A 24,535-nucleotide genomic window follows, 5' to 3' on the forward strand; every position below is an offset into this window, starting at 1 on the left:
GTTAGTTTATAGTTCACAATGTTTCTTATATCTATGTTAGTACTTAAAATTATCGTTTATTTTTCTATCTTCTTGTGCATTTGTTAGTAAGGATTCGTTATTTATTTATTATTGTAACTTAAAATTAAGGTTAGTTGATGGTTTCGGAATCTTGAAGTCTTCCGTCAGGTGTGCCGTTATCTGGCCTTCATGCGCCCGATTGCCCCTGGGAAAAAAAAAGAATTAACACCTATTTTCATACTCAAGTACGATTGGAAATCGACTTCCTCTTGTATATTCTTCCGATCCAGTCATCTGCAGACCAAAAAGTAATTCCAGTCATCTGCAGACCAAAAAGTATATTCCTCCGATCCAGTCATCTGCAGACCAAAAAGTAATTCCAGTCATCTGCAGACCAAAAAGTATATTCCTCCGATCCAGTCATCTGCAGAACCAAAAAGTAATTTAGTATCTAGTATATTTACATCTGATAGTATCCAGCCACCTTTCCCAGACGAGTTAAACTTCAATTCTAACACGGAGCAGTCCGTTGTTTTGGTGTAGATACCAGACTGCGTGATTCGGCTCGATGTACAATAGCTGCAAATTCATAAGAAAGTTTTAGAAAAATAATCACTGTTACTTACCAATAATAACACAAAGTAATCCCACCATCCTAGCATGTAATCTAAATACGATTATATCTTTAAAGTTATAAAAAATACCTTTTTTTCTCACAATTTATCTCCGCACAACACATCACCTACAAAACAGTTCACTTGTTTGACGTTTCTCTTTGTTGCGTATCGGTAGTTCGGTGTATTGGTGAATTTGCGAAAGCTCGAATAAGATTTTTATTTCATTTTCGTGTGTTTCAAGCCGTTCGGTGTAGAAACGATACGCAAAATGAAATTAAAGATAACTGTTAGTTAAGGGTATATGTTCGTATTGTTGGTGTAACACTAACGTGAACAAATTACGGAAGTGAATGTTTGGGGAAAAATTAGTAATGAAGGAATTGTGGTACACTTCTCATTGGCTGATTGTTTTCGGCATTTAGAAGTCACTGTCAGAGAAATAATGCATGATTCAATGTGCGTTTCGTTATTTAGAGAGTTTTTTATTCAGGGAACAGTCCTGAAGTTCACTTTAAATACAAAACTGTGTGGTGAATTGAACGTAGGGATACATTTCTAACAACAGGATTAGAGTAATCTCGAAATTCAATAAGCCTGTTTCGTTATGTTTGGAGTTGATTAGGAGTATTTATGTTTCATTGAGAGTCGCACGAAACTCAATGGGTGTTGTAGTGTTGGGGTTGGGCTTGATCCAAAATTTGAGTATTTTGGTATCAAAGCCAGTATTTTGGGGTTTGTTTCTGTCTTAGAGAGGTACATGTCGAGCTGCCGCAGCGCAACAAGAGAAGGGTTAAATTCATCAGTATTTCTGTAGCCATGGCGAACCTAAAATTAGTGTATATATAATTTGTAAATAGAAGCGAGTGGTTTGGTTAGATAATTATTCATATGCAGTCGTTGTGTATGTCTTAAGTAGTTTTAGTCCATCATAATCTATCCCGTACGAAAATTTGGTAGTACTCCTACTACCAAATTTTCGTAAAACAAGTCTGGTGTTATGTAGCAGTCATATCTTATTCAGCAATAAGTTTCAAGCATCCAGTAGATCGATTTCAATAATTGCGCCAACAGTTATACAACCTATCGTTGGCCAACTTTTGCACAACACCCTAATCAAATTTTCCCCTCATTTAAGTTGAATAATTCGTTGAGTCTCTCCTTAGAGTGAAATTCACGAAGATTCCTCGCGAATAATGTATGATGGAGGGGAGGGATGGCGCCAAGGATTGGTTAACCGAATAAAACAGTCAGTGGGGTCATTGATCGCCGAATTTGTCCGATGAAATTAGCGGGACAATACGTATTTCCGGTGAATTCGTACGAAATTACCTTCCCTAATCTGAGGATTTCCAATGCTAGTTTATTTCGTCCCAGTCCGCCAAACTTAGTGGAAGCTTCGCGTAGTTGTCCGGTGTTAGTTTCAGATAGGTAATAAAGTGACGTATTCTTACGTAAAGTTTCCATAAATATTTGTCTCTCTCCTTTGCCTAGATTGCTAATATAGTAGTGATTGCCACGATAAGTAGTGCGTGTAGAGAATAGTGCGTGCGAAGTAAAACAAGAATCAGGTAAAAGTGCTCAAAATCGTGCCATTGACCTCACCAATGTGCTAATGACCCCGTCTGCATCAGCCAGACGGCATTCGTTTCTTTTATCTATTCTGCGCAGCTACGACGAAAGAGAGGAAGGAAGGAAGCAAGCACCGGACGCGGGCCAAAGTCCACCAACGGACGAAAATTCAAACTCCGGCAACCGTTACACCGCCGGAAAAGTTCGGTCCGTCAACTGACCGTTAGTAGCAGCCAGCGAACGTCGGCCAGAATCGGTGTGGTAGATCACCGGTTACGTGAGTACCCGGAATCGTCATCACCGCCATCACCAATAAAACGACGATCGACCCAGCATCCACCACCAACAGTAAGCAGCAGACGCAGAAACCACTGGTGAGTCCGTATCGTTCTTGCTAAATAGTGGGGCGGCGTCCACTGAAGACGCCCCCGTGATTCAGAACCGTTTAAGTGCACTATAATTAAAAATCCCGTTTAAAAACGGAAGTAGGGACGCGTCCATAAATTGAGGGTTGTGTGTCGGCCATCATGCTTTTGTGACACCATTTTTGAACGCCACACACAACCCATTGTATTAGTCACCCGGGTGCGAAGCACATCTCATTGCTGGAGCCGTGGAGTGACGTCGTCGTCTGAGAAAGTGGGAGAGGAAAGCACAAATGGTCAATGAGCACAAGTAGGGAGAGAAATCACGCACGCACATAGGAGCTAGGCTAGATAGGAAATTAGAAAAGCTAATATAGACATGCAATATAAAGTCAAACCGTTTTTCCGTTAATAAATGATTATTTATTTCAATGCCTAAATGTAACTCGATTGTAATCATAGAACTCCTATAGGTATTTGGTGGGGTTTTCCGTATGTTTGCGTCACTTCGTTAGAGCTTTTTCGTTGTTGGCTGTCTTCCGCTCAGCGGAATTTGAATGTGTGCTGTAAGTTCAGCTTCCATTAGGTTTACGCTATCTGGTGGCAGATAGCTGCACTGCCCATGATGATAAAGTTAGGCACGGGTAACTTTCTCACCGTTGATTATCTGAGGGTAATGAGGTTTCGGTGATTGCTGCTGACTGATAATAGGGTCATCTACCCGTCTTTGGAGACTAGTTTTTGGTTAGCCTAACTTGACCGATCCTGATTCATTTTTTCGTTGACCTTCTTCGGGAACTCGCCCTAAGGAGAGTCTCATCCGGGCAAACACATCGTGGCGTGCAGTCTTCCTTATAGGGAAGTGGCGCTATAAACTGCACGCTGGTTAGGGATCGGCAAGGGTCGGCTACATTATATGAATTTTTTCATTACCCCCTCCTGTTAATTACACTTGCTACGCTCCCTCCCCTATAAAAATACTCCATAAACCATCTCTGAAATGCGAGTAGTACCGGTGCCAAGTTTGGTGGCAATCCGTTCAGTAGTTCCAAAGTTATCGCGTTACAAACATACAAACTTACATCCATTTTTATATATATAGATTTTCCTCATTTAATTTGATTCGAAAAAGTTTAAAAATGTTTTAATTTGTCAACGGGTCATGTGCACACTGAAATCTCCATTTGCATACGAACAAAACGGTGGCGAGCAAATAGATTCAGTATAAAGTTTTGTTATGATGATAATCATAGATACTTCTTTTTAATTAAACGTGCCTGAACACAATGAACTATCTCTCAGCACAAGCCCGCAGACAATTTTATTTAACCAAGCAATAATCGTGTAATATAATTGAATAGCTAGAAATTGATTTCGTCTCCTAAAGCATAATATTACGGTCTAATCTTGCCTACAAGAGTCTAATAGAAGGTATATTGCCGCGTGTCCGAGCGGTGTGCGGGGAGGATTGGAGAGGCGTTTCTTTTAGTTCAACGGTCGGAAAAATGGAAATTCTGGTTTTACTGTTTACACCAGAGCTTAAGGATCAAGAGTAAACCAAGTTAACTTGTGTTGGTAATTTGTGTATTTCGTACATTTTAGTTTATCAAAGTGGATTGCACGATTGAGATTCAAAAAATCTTTTTTCAATAAAAATTTATTAACAACTGAATGTTAAGCCTGACATCTTGGATGAAATATCAGTTTTGATCAATTTTTCACCAACGTTTGATGGAAAATTGCTTACATTTTATGAATATAGATTTTAATTCTCTAATAAAAAAGTTAGCAACACTGCTACAATGCATTTGTATTAGATTGCGCTACATAAAATAAACAAAACTAAATATGTTTTGTTACAGAGGCAGTTTGCCGAAAAAATAAATAGTTTTACGACAACATTCCATATCCATTGCCTTTCGCGTGTTAAATTCAAGGTTCCTTTTTTGCCGGATTACTAATAGAAGATACGTAAATCTTTATACCGCAATAATTTCTGCAAGATGAAATCCATATAGGAATGTGTTTCTTGCTAATCAAATGTGTCAGTGGAAGTAAGCTGAAACTGAAATAATTTTTCTCGAGCAGTTTTAAGGAAAACGGAAGAGCTTTAGACTAAGATTTTTGCTTTTCTTGAATTGCAATTGTAAGCACTATGAACCGATTGGTTTATTTTTCAACCATTACTCATACGCTTGCAAAGAGTCTTGCTCCTTAAAATGGTCACGCATTCTCAATGAAAGAAACCATTCCAACGATCTCATTTTCAATATTTTACTGTCTCATTCTCATGACCGACACCAGTCCAAACGAAGAGATACGAAGCATTTTCGTTTCCCATTGAAAAAATGAGAGAGAATAATTGCCAACGTCACTCTTTCCTTTATGACAATATGAAACCAAACTAACGTCTGCAGAGAGCATCAGCAGAATTTCAATTCTCATTCTTTCGTCGATGTATTGAAAATCTGAGACGCTTGGCTATAAAACAGTGATTAAAATATGACAAATCGAAGTAATTTACATCACAGAACCTCTTTGGAAACTAAAAATACTACAAATTCGAGCACCAACAGGTAAAAGTCATTGTGAAATCTTTTTCTGTCATTTTCGATTCTGGGAGCTTCGGTTGAATACCGACACTGCATACTATGGGATTTTTACTGAAAAACAACAAATGACTGAAAGGGCAAATGGAAGAAAGAACACAATTTTGAAACTACTGTTCCTCTTTTGCCATTGATTGGGCATGAATTTCGTTCTCACAGTTTGCAAGCGAAACTGAGAGTGACTTTAATTTCTCGTCATTATCGTCTATTTCGAGTCAATGAAAATAACTTTTATTAGCTTCGTTGTTGAATGGAATTTTTCGTCACTTTTGAACAAAATAATTTTTTTAAGAGGTAACACATTTTTCATATAGACAAAACTGAGAATCTAGCTATTCTTCGGTATAACTTTTTCGGTAAAGTATTCTGCACTACTGCATGAAAATATTTCATTGGAACGATTCTAAAACTTGGCACTGCTCGGAAATGTCCATGCTTGTATAACAAAGTTTCTACAACAAGGTTGCGGTTACGCTGATATGAGGATTCGCTTGACGAATTTCCTTCACATCTTCCTACTTTTTCTGCAATACTGGCAAATTCAAAGAATAATTTGTTGAGGGCGCTGCAAAGGGATCCAGACTAAGTGTAACAAAAACAATGCAATGCGAATCGTTTTGCAGTATCAATTTGAACAAGTTGATGTCCCACCAGGAATAAAGCGCTTCAAAAGATTCGGAACTTAGTACAAATAAGTTGCACATACTCACATATATAGAATTATTAGATACAATATAATATAGTATCAAATCAATAATTTGAATAGGACCCCACACTGAACTCGGTTCACCGAAAGTATCAGTTCAATAATCATTTGCATCAAAACATCAAGCGACTCACCCCTACATGCGTTGTAACTATGGCGATGTTCGTTTATGTATTAATAATATCAAGTTACAATATGAGCATTGGTTCCTAATACCCATTTGCATGTTGTATTTTCAGACACTTTCCGAAGATTATCGACACTTTTTAACGAAGAATAAAAACTACCGAGTTTATTGCTTGACGGTTATTCACATTTTTCACATTCACATGTTTCGATTAAAATTTATAAAATCTTCTCTAGTCGCTGTTTATAAAATGAATAAGTTTGTACCTTTTCTGTCTTGAAAATTATTGTGATGTAAAATCGTTTCATTTGTTCAGATTTATATCTTGAGGTTGTTCGTATTGAAAATTGATCTTTTTTGACTTCCATTTAAGGGATAGTTTTCAAAATAGAGTAGAATTAATTGTTTTGAAAGAATCTGATTGTCAATTTGATCATTCGCAAAAAATCTAAACGTTAAAAGCAGAGTAAGTTTGTAATTTGTCACTGTTTAGTGCTTCCACCATCATTATTATTATTGCATTTATTATGGGTACCTTAGAATAATTTCATTGTTAACGTAATCGTTTTTTTTAATTTTTTAATAACCATTTATTGGAATATGAGTTAAAATTAAATTATTAAGATTTAAATTGGGTGTTTAGCCACAAGTGGTGACTTTTCAGTCTTATTATATATATGATTTGGTTATTACTGTGATTTTTGTGTAGGGAAAATTCTAAACCTACTTGTATTGTGTAATGGGGAAATGGAACTTATATACTAACTTACTAACTAATACAGAGAGCGAATCGATTCAATTGAAGATTGCATCGATTTTTGTCGGAATTTGCTTATAATATTATGTGACATTACATCTAATGGTTCTATATTTGTGAGTCTGTGTAACTCATTTGTACTAAACCAGGGAGGACGCTTCAAAATCATTTTCAGAATTTTATTCTGAATCCTTTGAAGCGTTTTCTTCCTGGTGGAACAACAGCTTGACCAAAATGGTACCGCATAAAGCATGGCTGGTCTGAAAATTTGTTTATAAATTAACAATTTGTTTTTTAGACAGAGCTTAGAATTTCTGTTTATAAGAGAATATAAACATTTAATATATTTATTACACTTTGACTGGATTCCTTCATTGTGATCCTTGAAAGTGAGTTTTTTGTCATACGTTAAACCTAAGTTAAGCTTGATCAGACCATGCCAATTCCAAGCCATTCAATTTGATAATGTGATTATTGTTTGGTTTGAGAAAAGAAGCTCTTGGCTTATAAGGAATGATATTTAATTTCGTTTTTGCTGCATTTGGTCTAATTTTCCATTTTGGCAGATAATCACTGAAAATATTTAAACGTCTTTGTAGGCGACTGCAGATCACTCTTAGATTTCTACCTGTGGCTAACAGACTTGTGTCGTCACAGAATAGCGATTTCTGACAACCAACGGGTAGATTTGGAAGATCAGAAGTGAAAATATTATACAAGATTGGAGCTACGCTCGAACCCTGCGGAACACCTGCTCATACGGGTAGCAATTCAGATTTACAATTCGGATAGCTAACCTGAAGAGTGCAATCAACTGAATAATTTTGAATCATTTTGATAAAATAAATCGGAAACTGGAAATCAGACATTAAACATTTTTGCGATAACCCAGAAGATTTATTTGCTTTTATCATGTTCGTTACTCTGACAAGTTGATGAGTAGTTGAATGTTCATGACGAAATTCAAACTGCTCTGGTAAAAAAATTGAATTCTCATTTATATGAGACATCATTCTCAACAAGATAATTTTTTCAAAAAGTTTACTGATAGAAGAAAGTAAGCTAATTGGTCGATAACTTGATGTTTCTGCTGGGTTCATATCAGGTTTGAGGATAGGAATTACTTTAGCGTTTTTCCATCTTTTTGGGAGGTAAGCTAATGAATAACACTTGTTGAAAATTTTAACCAACAGTCGAAAAGATTTTTAATAAGAATATTAAAGATTCCATCATTACCAACTTCTTTAGCGAAATGTTTAATTTCTTTTCGTAGATCCTTAGCTATGTTTTTCATAGCAGGATCACGAGAACGTTGATATTGTCGTCGACGAACATTCTTCAACCGAATGAGCAGTTGAAGATTGTCATCGATGATAGGAGAATTTAATTTAGTTGGAGCTTTGGGAACTGAAAGATTTCTAGCTTCGATAATATAATGATTCAAATTGTCAATTGCTGTGTCGATGTCCGCAGAATTTTCTAAAATAGTTTCATGATCCACATGATTTTCAATGTGAGATCTGTAATCCAACCAATTAGCTCTGTGATAGTTGAATATAGAACTAATTGGATTAATTATAGCTTCGTTGGAAAGTCTGAATGTTACAGGAAGATGATCTGAGTCAAAGTCAGCATGTGTAATCGGTTCACTACAAATGTGACTTTGATCTGTTAGAACTAGATCAATTGTAAAGGGTTATTTTTTAAGAGCTTGAGAACTTTTTTAAACAATAAAACGCATAAAATTTGCAAAATCTCATCAGTTCTTTATTTTAAACGTTAGATTGGTACATGACATTTACTTTTTGAAGATAATTTCATTTAAATGTTGACCGCGGCTGCGTCTTAGGTGGTCCATTCGGAAAATCCGCTTTTTTATCGACAAATTTTGTTCAGCGATGAGGCTCATTTCTGGTTGAATGGCTACGTAAATAAGCAAAATTGCCGCATTTGGAGTGAAGAGCAACCAGAAGCCGTTTAAGAACTGCCCATGCATCCCGAAAAATGCACTGTTTGGTGTGGTTTGTACGCTGGTGGAATCATTGGACCGTATTTTTTCAAAGATGCTGTTGGACGCAACGTTACAGTGAATGGCGATCGCTATCGTTCGATGCTAACAAACTTTTTGTTGCCAAAAATGGAAGAACTGAACTTGGTTGACATGTGGTTTCAACAAGATGGCGCTACATGCCACACAGCTCGCGATTCTATGGCCATTTTGAGGGAAAACTTCGGAGAACAATTCATCTCAAGAAATGGACCGGTAAGTTGGCCACCAAGATCATGCGATTTGACGCCTTTAGACTATTTTTGTGGGGCTACGTCAAGTCTAAAGTCTACAGAAATAAGCCAGTAACTATTCCAGCTTTGGAAGACAACATTTCCGAAGAAATTCGGGCTATTCCGGCCGAAATGCTCGAAAAAGTTGCCCAAAATTGGACTTTCCGAATGGACCACCTAAGACGCAGCCGCGGTCAACATTTAAATGAAATTATCTTCAAAAAGTAAATGTCATGTACCAATCTAACGTTTAAAATAAAGAACCGATGAGATTTTGCAAATTTTATGCGTTTTATTGTTTAAAAAAGTTCTCAAGCTCATAAAAAATCACCCTTTAGATGGATTTTTCACGGAAGAGAAGCAAGTCGGATTACTGGGATGAAGAACTGTGAAGTAACCAGCTGAGAGTTGATTATCAAGCATTTTACCATTACTGTTATTTTGCCTACAATTCCACTGGGCATGGTTGTGAGTTTTTGCAAATCGCCTTTAAAGAAATTTGATTGTTCGCCTTTGCATTGGAATGGCAAATATGCTCCAGCGATGAAATAAATTCCATGAATTTTTTCAACTTCGATTCCCAAGCTTTCAATAACTTTAGTATTGAAAGAAGGTAAAATTCGATGTTTAATTTGCCGTTGGACAAAAATGGCAACTCCACCACCCATTCCAGTAAACCTGTCAAATCGATGAACCACATAATGTGGAATGCTGTTCAATTTGACATTTGGTTTGAAAAATGTTTCTGTCACAATGGCAATATGAATTTTGTGAACTTTGAGAAAATTATAAAATTCATCTTCACTCGATTTCAAAGATCGAGCATTCCAATTTAAAATATTCAAATAATTATTTAACATCACTGTTAAATTTTAAACTCATTATAATATTATTTGCAAATTGTCATCCGATTTGTAATGCTTCAAAAAGTGATGAAGTCGAATTCATTTGGATGATTATTTGTGAAAGTTGATCTTGTGGGTAGATCATTTATTTTCAGTTATATCGCCTAAATCGACTTCGTTTAAAGAAGTGAATGGCATTGAAGGAATATTGGTAGGTAGACTAGTGCAACTGCCATTAGAAGAAGATGATGTGGCCGATCTACCTATTAACAAATTGTTTTCGTTAGAAGATGAACTGGAAGGCATTCCTGTGTTTTGATTATTTACACTAGAAGAATTAAGTGGTAGATTTCTACCTGTTACCAAAGCGTAACTGTCATTAGAAGAAGATGATGACGAGGTCTATCTACCTGTCAATAAATTGTTTTCGTTAGAAGACGAATTGGCAGGCGTACCTGTTTTTTGTTTTAAATTCGAAGAAATATGTGCCTTAGAAGAATTAGGCGTGGCATTTGTAACGGTTTTTTGATTTTCTTTTATGTTCTGTAAATTTATGGTCGTTGATTTGACTTGTTGTCGAAGCGAACGAGTGTTTAAAAATTTTTCCCTGACAGGACATTTCAAATAATTGGATTTATGATTTCCATTGCAATTTGAACATGAAAATTCATCAGTGGTTTCATTCATTGGACAAACGTTATTCGAATGCGGTTTACCACAATTCAAACACCGTATATCCATATGAAATTTTTTGTTTCCATGGCCGAAGCCTTGACAACGACGAAATTGCGTTAAGTTTACACTACCACTATGCCGTTTATAATGTTCCCAATGAATTTTAATGTGGGAAATAAAACGTACTTTTTCTGAAATTTTCAAATTGTTTACATCACTTCGATTGAAGTGTATTAGGTAAAGTTCATGGGAAATTGCAGAGCGTGGTTTAGAAGTACCATTCGCTCTTTTTTTTTTCATAAGTATTACTTGGGAAGAGACAAAACCAAGCAATTCTTTAAGTTCATTTTTAATTTCATTAGTACTTTGATCATTTGACAAGCCTTAAGACAAGACAGCGTTGAAGGGTCTGTCTGATTTTATATCATATGAAAAATATTTATGAAGTTTCTCGGACAAATATCGAATAAGACGTTCGCAATCTTCCAATCCATCAACCAAGACTCGACATTCTCCTCTTCGTCCGATTTGAAATGAGACTTTTACTTCTGGGGGAAAAGTAGAAAGCTCAGTACGGAATGCTTTGAAGTCGGAAATTATCACCGTCACTGGTGGCATAGATTGATGTTTCTTCCCAGAACGACAAGCGTCCATTTTGGGAATTTTTGAAGAATTTTCTTCTATGTCGCTACAATCGGAATCAGGAAGAATCTCGTAAATATTGTTAGACGGCATAGGATCAACGGAAGGGAAATGTCTTTTATTTTTACATTCAGATTCTATAAGATCGTGAATGTTGTTAGAAAAGTGTTGAATAACGGATTCTGATTTATTTCGTATTGAATTATTTTTAGCCTTAGGCTTGTTGCTTTTCCGGTTGGACGCAGGCATTTTTGAAATGAATGGAATTTGAAAATAAATTAACTAGGCTAAATTAGTCTTCGAATAGACTCCTAGTTCGGAAAAGTCTTGATAAAGACTAATTTTGTGGTAGTCTTAATAAAGACTGATTAGTTCGAAGAATAGTTCTTTGAATAGATATACTTAAAACAGGCTGATTAATTTCTTAGTCTTGAAAAAGACTGATTATATTAGAATATCACTCTTTGTATAGCCTTGAAAAAGGTTGACTAACTGCTAGTCTTTAAAAAGACTGTTAGTGATTCAGGTAACCTTGAAAAAGACTGAAGCCTTGAATCAATGAAACTCTAGGTAGTCAGAAAAAATTTCCAAGAGCCAAGAGCAATACGCGTGCGGTGCGAACGACTGTTCAACACCGACTGACATTGCACACTTAAAATGAGCTAGTGCCCACTTTGGGAAACTCTGCGTTAGATCAACTGTAAAAATTAAAAAAAATCTCGGGTGGAGGATCATAAAAAAGTAATCGCAATAAGCAAAAAACGGGCGGCGCGATACATCATTTAATATGAAGGATGGGTTGAATGGGAAGAAATCTCTTTACGAGTCCAGATGGCATCGGTCGAAATACTGAATGGCAACTGCTTTTTCAACCGACGAAAGAATGCGACAACCTAACAGTAATGAAATCCACGTCAACAGAAAAGACATAAAAATTATTTGCAATATTTATTCTGCCTTGTATGCTCCTGTGCAATAAATAAAAGTAACGGGAAAGTATGGCTCTAGAATGTAATCTACTACCCCTTATGTTTTATGTATCATTCGAAAGAAAAGGGGGTACCGGAGATCCGGGAAAGACAGCGAGAGAGAAAGCGAGAGCGAGGAAGAAGGAAACAGCATATGTGGTTGATTTTTTTGGTAGAGTACACTCGTACCGGGAGTTGTTGTGGCCGTTTACTCGATAGTAGTGTAGAGGCAAGAAAATAACGGCACTACACGAGGAAGCAATTGCGATGCACACCGACCACAGTTCGCACACCATTCATCAACAGTTCGTCGGTCAGATGTTCTTTCGAACCAAAATAAACGAGAGCAATTGTGGTATCGTTCTCAAAAAAAAAAAAAAACAACTGGCACAACACACTACGACAACGACGATTTCATAGTAGCCACTCAGTACGCCAGTATCAGCCGAGACGGAGAACGTAATTTTTCTCGCACAACATCCAGATTGTTGTACAAACGAACGTCCTTTCTGATGGTCGAGGCAAAGCGTAGATTGGCAAACAACCGCAGGAAGAATCTTACAGTGTAGTACCGTAATCATCACAAATCATGTCCAAAAGGAATCTACCCGACAGGGTAGGCAAGAAGGAACTCATTCGTTAATTTTGTTAAATTTATATTAGAACTCGTTACAGTCTTCAGTTACTATATGGGTAACAGTTACTGCTGCCTGGTCCCGTGTCACAACCGGCATCACAGGCTGCTGCTCCGGCCCGATGTCCCACACTGACACCGCTGAAGATTCCAACCACTCCTCCAATCAGTGCACCGATTATCGTACCCGGTCCGGTGAAGGCACTACCGATTCCAGCACCTACGAAGGCACCCATTAGGGCACCACCCCCGATAACCCCACCCACCGATACCATCACGCACTGAGTGGGTTTATCCTGTCCGGTTAGCCATTCCCACAGCGACGCACCTGCAAGGAGTTGATTTGTCAGATAGCAAACCGAATCGAATAGAAATTTTTCTGCAAACACGGCTTTCCACTCACTCGTTTCTCCGTTCGACGCTTCGCGTTTCGACCTCAGATGGTCACTTTTGGATGTGTTTCGTCCTTTCTGTTGCACCGTCCCATCGTCGTGATCTTGGCTAAAGTTAGCTCCCTGATTTTCCCAATCGGAACACAGCCCTACAACCGTCAGCACCAGAACGATAATGAACTTCCAAAAGACGCGCATGTTCTACTCTGAAACTGTATCGGTCCGATCATCAACTGAGATAAATTGAATGCAATTGCCGTGTGTGGAAAAAATGAACCCTCTGTGATCTATGCGTTTACAGTTCACAGTGGGCGGGACAAAATCGAATGAAAAAAAAAATTACCGCGACCCGAGAGGAAATGCTCACGTACTCAGACTGTAACAGAGATGAGATGTGGACTATCATAACCGTTGTCAGTTGGTACTCGACAAATGTTGCAATATGTGGATCCGACCCGGCGGAATAAGCAGATTAGCAGATTCACATCACGGTAGTTGCTCGATACGACCGGCAGAGAAGCTGGAACCGAATCAGTTCCGTCGGCCGTTGGGTGGGGCGACAGGTGATGATGCTGTTTAGATGATACGGTGACTTATCGGGTAATGTTTTTAGCCGTGAAGGTTTGTTTCGTTAAATTGGATTGTTTGTAAGTCCGGTAATTGATTCAACCTAAGGCCATCATTTCAGAAAGTCTAAATTTCAATAGAGTTATAAAGTTGTGGTGGTCAATTTAACTTCCCCGGCAGGGGGTTAGAGGCATGTTGTAATGTTTTGGTATTCGATAATGAATTCCGATGGGTTGAAAACAAAATACATTGTATGGAAGCTTTAACAACGTTCTTCGAACAGATATCACTTGTATGGTACTAATGTGAGATACATTGAAATGCAGTCTTTTTACCTTTTTTCATATACACTAAATATTTATTGAATTCCAGAGCCATAGTGAGCATTTCTGGCGCCCGAGGCGAACTTAAAAAGCGTCGCCCCCGTCAGTTTTTTAACAAAACACCATGAAGACTGTAAGGTGCAAGCGTTCTGTAAGTGAAATATAAGAGTCAATCGTATTTCCTCCTTTTTTGTATGCTGAAATTTATTTGATGTTAATAACGACAACGGTAGAACATCAAAATGGCGGACATGAAATTGTCCATAATGCAAATTACACTTAACCTAACAAGTAATAAATCCTATAGCCCACAATAAATGTATGACACATATATGAGATATAGTTTAAACACACATGTATGAGATATAGTTTAAACTACACATTGACACGAAAGTAGCTTGTGAGAAAATTGCATTAACAATGTTTAAATCACTAGATTTCCGTTTGAGCTGTTAGTAGAATATTGTCACTAATAGTACTGTTGTTTTACCGTTTAATTCTACTATGTCTCTGTGACATAGTAGAATAAACAGTACTATTAGTGAATGTTTTATTGTTTAAAATAAAGTTATTTTATTTTCGGTGAGCAGGTCTTGCTAAGTTTTTAGACCATGCAAAAGGTTTTATGAAAGCTTCAAAACGACATAAAAACTAATGACTTGTAAGAAAAGGAATTGATTATAGCTGACATGAAACCATGAAATTTCCAAAATCGAAAACAAATTTTTGATGACAAATGTCTTAGAATTGCCTGAAACTTCGAGATCTAAAATTTCATGAATAGTTTTTTTTTAAATCGACTCTGGAACATAGAAAAAACGAAACGAACATTTATGTTTGACATTGAAACTTCGAAATCGATTTTGTTTGAATCCAAATGTCTTAGAATTGAATAAAATGTCGAGATCTGGTGTTATCTTGACGTTTAAGGCAATTTTAAGATATTTGACAAAACTATATTTACGATCTCGGAAATTTCAAAATTCCCAGAGTCGAATTTTTTAAAAAATAAATTCCGAATTGTGATTTTTAAGATCAAAAATTTTAAAACTTTTATCCGATTTAGCTCAAATTTTGCATAGGAAATTTTTTGGGTGCTTCAACTTTTGAACACTACCTCTTTTATGGAATTGATATGTGGCACCCTAATGTACATAGCATGAAACACTACAAGGAATAGTCCTTTGGGTTGTTCGAACTATTGACATAGGACTACACAACTATTGCCAAAATCATTGTTACTACATGGAATGAAAAGTCCCAGACCTCTCAATAGTTTCGAACCGTGTATATTTTTGTTGAGAACAAGCCTCTAGATGGTCAAATACCGAATTTCATGACAATCTATCCACTAGTGTTTGAATAGCAGCTGATCGTATCAGACGAGCTCTATTTTTAATAGAGCTATGGAAAAAGACGAGTTTCTCCATTCAGAATAAAAGTAGTACGGATTCCATCCACCGTATTCTCCAGACCTGGCCCCCAGCGACTGTTATTTATTCCCCAACCTGATAAGATTTCCCCAGGGAAAGAAATTTTCGTCGAATGCTAAGGTCATTACAGAAACGAAAGCCTATTTTGAAGGCGTTGACAAAACGTTTTTTTTTATTCAAAGGGCATCAAAATGTTGGAGGACCGATGGGTCAAGAGTAACGCTCTAGATGGAGATTTTACTGAAGAATAGAAAAGTTTTCACGGTAAAACATCTTTGTTAGGCCCGGGACTTCTCATTTCATGTAGTAGTTTCTGTTTTGAATATTTTGGAAGCAGTTATCTCATATCCTTATTAGCAGCACGGCGAAATAAATTTATAAGGAAAAGGGTTGGCGGTTCAATGCATAGAGCGCTGGTCTTACAAGCCAGTTGTTGTATGTTTGAGCCCCGATATGGAAGGATTCTTAGTTTCAGTAATATCGTAGAACTAGTCATGCAATGATTCTGAACGCTGAGAATTGGCTACAAAGTCTGTTGAAACAGAAAGGACAAATTCGTCAAAAGGAATGTAATGCCAAGCCTTTGCATTGCTTTGTACGGGCAAGTACTTGAATGCATAATGTCAGCCCCGATAAAAATCATGCAGCACTCGATGATCGAGGTCGTTCAGCATCTTGAATGGGTAAAATCAGCAGAACTCCGACAAAAACCATTGCCTCTCATGTAAGGCGAACGGCGTATAAAAATCTACAGAAAGATGATGAGGATAAAATCTATTTTCACGACACAAACGAAACGTACAGAATGCAAGTCGATTCGATATTAATTTCTTTTTAGCTAAAAACTCAGCTCAATCGGCCACGTAAAGCTTGTATGCAAATAGGCCTGAATAAAAATATCTTTTATAAAAAAAAATACTAATTTCGATTGTGTGAAGAGGCTCAGTTTAAATAGTCGCGTCCATTCTATGCGAAATGCAAAGAGATTTATTGGAAACAAAATTGTCGTCTCTGTTAGGGGATGCTATGAGTACGGCTTGGTAAACATGGAAAAATATGCATTGTTCGTTATATTTATTGTTTTCTTCATATTTTGTATTCGCCTTCCTATATTGATCAAAGAGCAGTCATACGTCAAAACGTGCGATATAGGCGAAGTGAATAGTAGTACAGATATCTGCCTGTATTTATTAAAATTTGCATCTCCCAAATGCTAATTCTCAGGAATGGTAATTCCTTTGAGGGAGTAAGGGGTACCTTTTCCAATGGATTTTGGAAAATCTAATTTTTGCTCTTCAAGAAGTGAACAGGTTTGCTCTATGAGAATTTGCTCCTTGGTAGGTCCAAGTGTACATCCACAATCGGGAAGAGAGCGTCTCATGGGCATGAAAAATAACTGTTACGGTCGACGCTGAATGGCGGTTCTGTCTTCTAAATGACGGTAGAATTGCATCTTCATGTATACCAATGATAATGATTGCGGGGGTTTCCATCGGATGTTTGTCGCAGTACAATACTAATCTAAAATTTAAATTTAATTTCAATATTATTATTCCTTACGTTCCGTCTTCGACTCGTCAGTTCAGAGCAGTTCAAATTGAACTGCTTACTGCATAAACTTAAACAGTTCAATTTGAATCGGTAAACAGACGTAAGTATAAATAGTTTTCCATGAAAAAAACCGCAAGAATTTAATGTTCTCATTGACTAATTGTACAACCATTTTTTACCAATTTCATCATGTTTTGGCGCCCCCTGGATGTTGGCGCCCGAGGCGGTCGCCTCACTCGCCTCACCCTCACTACGGCGATGTTGAGTTCACTCAAACTTTGCAAAAATTTTCTGAAACCCGGAATTCAGCTCGACGACCTATCGATTCAGCTCAACGAACTGAGAAAATGGCTGTGTGTGTCCGTGTGTGGCTGTATGTGTGTACAGAATAAAGAAGCGTAGATCTCAGAGATGGCTAGACCGTTTTGGCTCAAGCTGGTCGCTAAAAATAGGTCTCCACGGCGACCTGAACGTTATTGAATGTTTTGCCTTTCTCATATAGAAAGGCTATACAATCACTGCAAAAACCAACTTTTGAGGCTAGGGGACGGGTATAGCGTGATGGGTAAGTCTATGGCCTGTCACGCAGCCCACCTGGGTTCGATTCCCAACCTCGCACATAGGGTCAGACATTTTTTCTGGCCCGAAGAGGCGAATGACCTTAAGGTTAAAACCTCTATATTCGATACAAAAAAAACGTTTGAGCCGAGACCCGGAGGGCCGAATGTCATATACCATTCGACTCAGCTCGACGAACTGTGCAAATGTCTGTGTGTGACACATATTGTCACTCACTTTCCTGGCTAAGCCGATTTTCCAAACTTAACTTCAAATAAAAGGTCCCGTGATCCCATACAAAGTTCCTGAATTTCATTTGGATCCGACTTCTGGTTCCGGAGTCTCATGATTCCATACAATGTTTCAAGTTTTCTCGGAGATGGCTGAACCGATTTTCAGAAACTTAAATTCAAATTAAAGGTCTCATGATTCTATACAAAGTTCCACAATTTCCTTTGGATCCAACTTTCTGTTCCGGAATTACAGGGTGATATGCACCAAAATTGTGAAACTAATGTCGCTCACTTTGCTATGAGATGGCTAAACTGATTTTCACAAACTTAGATTCAAATAAATGGTGTTATGGTCTCATACAAAGTTCCACAATTTCATTTGGATCAAACTTCCGGTTCCGGAATTACAGGGTGATATGCACCAAAATTGTGAAAATAATGTCGCTCACTTTTCTATGAGATGACTAAACTGATTTTCACAAACTTAGTTTCAAATAAATGGTGTTATGGTCTTATACAAAGTTCCACAATTTCATTTGGATCCAACTTCCGGTTCCGGAATTACAGGGATTTGCACCAAAAATGTGGAAATAATGCATTAAAAATGTAAAAATAATGTCAGTCACTTTTCTCGAAGATGGTTGAGCCGATTTTAGATTCAAGTGAAAGGTCTCATAGTCCCATACAATGTACCTCAATTTCATTTGAAACCAACTTCCGGTTCCGGAATTACAAGGTGCTATGCACCAAAAATGTGAAAATAATGTCACTCACGTTTTTCGAAGATGGCTGAACCGATTCCCACAAACTTCCAATTTTCATTCGGCTTAAGTCTCTGCCTCTGTAAAAATGCCAGTTTTAAGAATTTTTTTTCATAAGCTACATTTTTATATTTGCTAGTTAATTTCTCTATCACGTGTATAACTTTGCTTTCGCTGTTTTTTTTTTCCAAAACTAAAAGCTTTATTGCGAAATAGTGCTTACAGATGTATTATTCAAAGTATTGTCCGTCGCTAGCGACAACTTTCTCCCATCTTTCCGGCAATTTCCGGATCCCGGCTCGAAAAAAGGAGTCCTCTTTTGACGCTATCCATGAATCCATTTTTCCAACTCTTCGAAGGATTGAAAATGTTGATCTGCCAAGCCGTGTGCCATCGAACGGAATAAGTGGTAGTCAGAAGGGGCGACATCTGGGGAATACGGCGGTGGGGTAAGACTTCCCATTTCAACGTTTTTAGGGAACTTTTTGACCATTTTTGCGACGTGAGGCCGAGCGTTGTCATGTTGGAGGATGACTTTGTCATGTCGCTCTTGATATTGTGGACGCTTTTCTTTTAGCGCGCGACTAAGGCGCATCAGATGCGTTCGGTAGCATGCCCGGGCTTTCCCCATGATTATCTGCGTTTAAGATTATCATATCGAACCCACTTTCCATCATCGGTTACGATTCGATGTAAAAAAAACCCTTACGATTTTGACTTTGAAGCAGTTGCTCACATACAAATAGACGGCGCTCGATGTCCCTCGGTTTCAACTCGTACGACACCCAGTTTCCTTCTTTCTGAAACATACCCTTGAGACGTTTTGAAATGGCTTGCTGACTCACTCCCAACGATTCGGCAAGCTCTTCTTGGGTTTGGCACGAATCTTCATCAAGTAATGCTTCTAGTTGTTCATCTTTGAAGGTTTTTTCTCTTCCACCACCATGTTTGTCTTCTAAAATTTCACTCAATTTTATCGGAGATGGCATAACCGATTTTCTCTATATAAGATTTAATGAGATGTCTTAGGCTTTCTTAAATACTTCTTGTTTTAAATCAGATCCTACTTCTGGTTCCGGAGACACACGATGAGGAATGCAAAAATTTTAATTTCACATAAATTATTCGGTGTTTTCGGATTTTCTGATTTTAATAGTCGATGACCAAATAAACTTGTTTATGTTTTACCAGTATTCGGTTTTCGATCCCGGAATGTACCTTAGAATTTTATTTGAAATGCACTATGATTTCTCAAAGATGGCAACAACACATCAAATGAAATGTTTTACAATACCTTATGTGACTTTAACTGACTTGGGCTACACAGATTTTCGAATCCCGGTACCTAAGAATCATCTGCGAAGTCTGTTGAAACATGAAGGCCAAATTATTATTAAGGTAAAATGTTCCCAATTTTTTTAGTTCGACATTTGCCGACAGACACAGATATTTACTGCAACTAAGAGATGGTCGTAGTTCCATAACAACTCAGCATATTTTTTATATTCAGTGTGATTTTTCCATAATTTCATTTTGGGTGTTGAAACGCGTTCCACGGAGTGATTTCTGAGTCGACCGAATAGGTAAAAGTCTCAGAGAGCCAAATCAGTTGAATTCGCTGAATGATATTCGTTTCGGTTTTAGCCAAATGTTCACGAATAATGATGGCACTGTGTGACGGTGCATTATCGTGCTGCAAGATCCACGAGTTGTTTGCCCACAAAGCTGGTCTTTTTTGGCGAATTACTTCACGCAAACGTCCCATAACTCCTCTGTCATCTCTTTAAGGTGAAATGTAGCGAAATGCGAAAATCGCGTTTCGATCAATTATTCAAAAACTAGACCGATTTTCGAAAAACCAAAAACACTTAAGTTTTCGAAATCAAATTTATCATAACTAAGTATTCTTAGAATTTTGAAATTTTGCTTTGCCGAGCCGTAATTGGTTTTTGAAATGTATAAACGGTAACTGTTCCGTTCCACGGGGATGATTTTAGAACTGAAAAGTAGTGTTTTTAGCAGAATTTCACAAAGAATCTGAAAATGCAACTCAAAATTATAAAATTTTAGCTAAAACAACCGAAATTTGAGACACTTTACATAAACTTTTCCGCATTTTTTTATTGCTTGCGCGCTGCTGTTTCGTATTGAGGTGGCGTGAGAAATGCACGGTGGGCACGGTGGCATTATATCGTGAGCAAAAATTACATGTAAAATTATGACGCGAATTTATGCAGCATTGGGTTTTGTGTTGAAATAAAAACGAGTTGAATGCAATAAAATGGGTATTGTAAGAAATTGTTTATGTTCTAAGTAACTGTCATTTATAATGCTAATAATGTCCAATTCTGTTGAGTTCAATGCATTGATGTTTCTGAAGCAATAAAGCCTGGCTATGTGATATCGTATAACAGGTATTATTTTAGATTGTAGCAATTTATATAGCAAAACTGTAACTTCTAAGCTACTGAATGAAATACAAACAAAGTATTATCGTGATATAAACAATGTGATAAACATTGATAAACAACAGGCATATACATGGTTATCAAGTTGGTTAATACAAATACATATAACCTCATGTTAGTCATTCATAATTACTCATGATTTATAGCTCTAGTGTAGGAGTAATCACTAACAATAACGATTGAATTAGCATATATTCAAAGTGTGAAGGATTCAAAATCCATTACGTTCAGTCTTTTTTACAAGCCAATATAACGAGAGGTAAACCCACTGCGCTCAATCATTGATAAAACTTCTTGTTTCTATGTGTCCGTTTTTCTTGGTATGCTTTGTGCGACGGTTCGTTCAACTGAAGCGGATACAATTTTGCGCGCATTTTATGACGCTACATTTCACCTTAATAGTCAATTTGCGGTCTACGGTCATCCATTCATGCTTTGATTTTGTTGATGTTTTCGTCGGTTTTCGATGTCGATGGCCTACCGCTTCTCTCATCATCATTCACAGACTCAGGGCTGAAACGTTCGTGCCACTGATAAACGACTGTTTTCTACAGAATATTGTTGCTGAAACACTCTTCTAACATTTGTAAGGTCGTCGCACCATTAAAACCGTTTTCAACGCAAAATAGTACAAAATCGTGGCCACACACAATCGCAGATATACGCAATACAACGTAACTTTTACAAATGTCTAGGTATCAAGCTTGATTTGAGGGAATTTGACAGAATATCATAGGTAGTTTGGTAATGTGATAGAATATCAATGACAGATGTGGTAACCTAAAAAGACCTTTTTTAACCCACCTAGTGGTATAATGATGCTTTTCTCAGATTACTTATATTTTCAGAAACATCACTAGAAGATTCTGTCAAGATTTTTTCCTTCAAACTTGAATCTCTGCACGCTATATAAAATTGAACAAAGCACGCTGAGTTCTAGGTGGTGGTGTTTTCTTCTTCCGTACCAGTACGTACCGATGCGTACCGGTTTCGAATCTTTTTGCCTTTCTCATATAGAAAGGTTATGCAATCACTTGAAAAACCGACCAGTGAAAGTGTCATATACCATTCGACTCAGTTCATCGAGCTGAGCAATGTCTGTGTGTGTGTGTTTGTGTATGTGTGTGTGTGTGTATGTGTCAAATAATCTCACTAGGTTTTCTCGGAGATGGCTGAACCGATTTTGACAAACTAGGATTTAAATGAAAGGTCTCGTGGTCTCATACGGAACTCCTGAATTTCATCTGGATCCGATTTCCGGTTCCGGAATTATAGGGTAAAGTGTGTTCAATATTGTACACCGTCACTTAAACTGGCGAAACAAAAAACGTGAAATTTTTTCTAAAACGGTCTCAAAACTACACAAATCGATAGACATTATCAGTAGGCAACCAAACAAACCGATTTTGGCTATCCTGGTTCCCGGTATCCGGTTCCGGAAGTACCGGAAATAGTGGTCATATATACCTAAATGGATCTCACTCACTTTTCTCAGCGATGGTTTGACCGATTTCCACAAACTTAGATTCAAATGAAAGGTCTTCCGGTTCCATACGGAATTCCTGAATTCCATCCGGATCCGACCTCCGGTTCCGGAATTATAGGGTGCGTACTAGAAGAGTTTGTGTGTCATGTTAGTTGGTGGCCGTACGAACCGACTTCGATTATACCGGTTCTCGGGTTCCGGTGCCGGAAGTGCATATAATAGTGAACCCATTTCGTTCTCTTAATGGCTTACGCAATCAAAGCACTATTTTATTCTGTATGTTATGCATAAACGATCACTTGGTTTCTTTCAAAAATCGAAGAGAAAATTTGAATAGAATACCACAATATTATATGTACATGAGAAAGGCATCATTACACCACTAGGTGGATTAAAACAGGTTTTTGTATGACAGTTTGGAAGTTTTGATACTCATCGCCCTGTAATTGAGGATCTGGATGAAATTTAACAGTATCTTTTAAGACACTGAGAGCTTTAATTTGAATTATGGTTTGTGAAATCGGTTTTACCCTTGCTAAGAAATCGGAGTGAGTTCCGTTTTGCCGTTCTCTATAGAAAGGTATTAGAATTGCTGGAAAAACCGACTTTCGAACGGAGCCTCGGAGACCCATAGTGTTATATACCATTCGACTCAGTTCGTCGAGATCGGAAAATGTCTGTGTGTGTGTGTGTGTGTATGTATGTGCACTTTTCGAAGATATTTGAACGCGCTCAATTTTCTCAGAGATGGCTGAACCGATTTGAACAAACTTGGGCTCGTTTGAAAGCTACTGTCGGGCCATTGATCAAGTTCGAAGATCAAATGGCTGTGACTTTTGGTTCCGGAGATATGATTGTATAAGTGACGTAACCGACAAAAAGCGTTGTATTTGAACGCGCTCAATTTTCTCAGAGATGGCTGAACCGATTTTAACAAACTTAGGCTCGTTTGAAAGCTACTGTCGGGCCATTGATCAAGTTCGAAGATCAAACGGCTGTGACTTTTGGTTCCGGAGATATGATTGTATAAGTGACGTAACCGACAAAAAGCGTTGTATTTGAACGCGCTCAAATTTCTCAGAGATGGCTGATCAAGTTCGAAGATCAAATGGCTGTGAGTTTTGGTTCCGAAGATACGATTGTATAAGTGACGTAACCGACAAAAAGCGTTGTATTTGAACGCGCTCAATTTTCTCATAGATGGCTGATCCGATTTTAACAAACTTGGGCTCGTTTGAAAGCTACTGTCGGGCCGTTAATCTGGTTCGAAGATCAAATGGTTGTGACTTTTGGTTCCAGATATATGATGGTATAAGTGACGTAACCGACAGAACACGTTGATTTTTACCGCTCTTATATATATAAGGGTGCTAAAATTTTGGGATAAACTGTATTTTCGTAAAGTTCTAGTGCTCAAAAGTTTAAGCACCTCGAAAAAAGCCTTCATGCAAAATTTGACCTAAATCGGACATGCTTAGGGGTGCTGCCCGGTGGTAAAGGTTTGACAATTTTCGATCTTGAAAAAGCACCATAGGGGGGAGTACATGAAATTTCCAAAATCGAAATTTTTTTTGATGCCAAAAGGCTTAGAATTGCATGAAACGTCGAGATTTAGTGTCATCTCTAAAAAAAAATTTTTTGAAAAAATCAACTTTCTGGGAAGTCCCAAAAAGTCGATTTTTTCAAAAAAATTTTTTTTAGAGATGACACTAAATCTCGACGTTTCATGCAATTCTAAGCCTTTTGGCATCAAAATTTTTTTTTCGATTTCGAAAATTTCATGTACTCCCCCCTATGGTGATTTTTCAAGATATATGAAAACATCACTAAGTGGACTAAGAAGGCTTTTTTTAGATTAGCATCACAGTTCTCATACAAATAGGCAACGCAAATGTCAAGCATTAGTTTGGAAAAATGATGCTGACTGTGTGACATAAACACTGAAGCATGCTTTTGTGAACTACTCGAA

General features: G+C 37.6%; 2 protein-coding genes and 1 long non-coding RNA gene across 4 annotated transcripts in view; 1 reads left to right on the forward strand and 2 right to left on the reverse strand.

Annotated features, from left to right (window-relative positions):
* Window positions 1-24,535, reverse strand: part of LOC131438235 (uncharacterized) — a 679,506-nt gene that overhangs the window by 606,278 nt on the left and 48,693 nt on the right. The window lies entirely within an intron of this gene.
* Window positions 1,661-2,991, forward strand: LOC131438239 (uncharacterized). The gene is made up of 2 exons (XR_009230896.1): window positions 1,661-2,185; window positions 2,249-2,991. It is a non-coding gene; the product is annotated as an uncharacterized LOC131438239 (long non-coding RNA).
* On the reverse strand, window positions 12,800-13,571 carry LOC131438237 (uncharacterized). Its single transcript, XM_058608113.1, has 2 exons — window positions 13,198-13,571; window positions 12,800-13,122 (listed from the first exon to the last, which is right to left on the reverse strand). The coding sequence occupies exons 1-2, from the start codon at window positions 13,382-13,384 to the stop codon at window positions 12,839-12,841; spliced, it is 471 nt and encodes a 156-aa protein (XP_058464096.1). The 5' UTR covers window positions 13,385-13,571; the 3' UTR covers window positions 12,800-12,838.

Source organism: Malaya genurostris, chromosome 3 (assembly GCF_030247185.1).
Source record: "Malaya genurostris strain Urasoe2022 chromosome 3, Malgen_1.1, whole genome shotgun sequence".
Taxonomy (NCBI): Eukaryota; Metazoa; Arthropoda; class Insecta; order Diptera; family Culicidae; genus Malaya; species Malaya genurostris.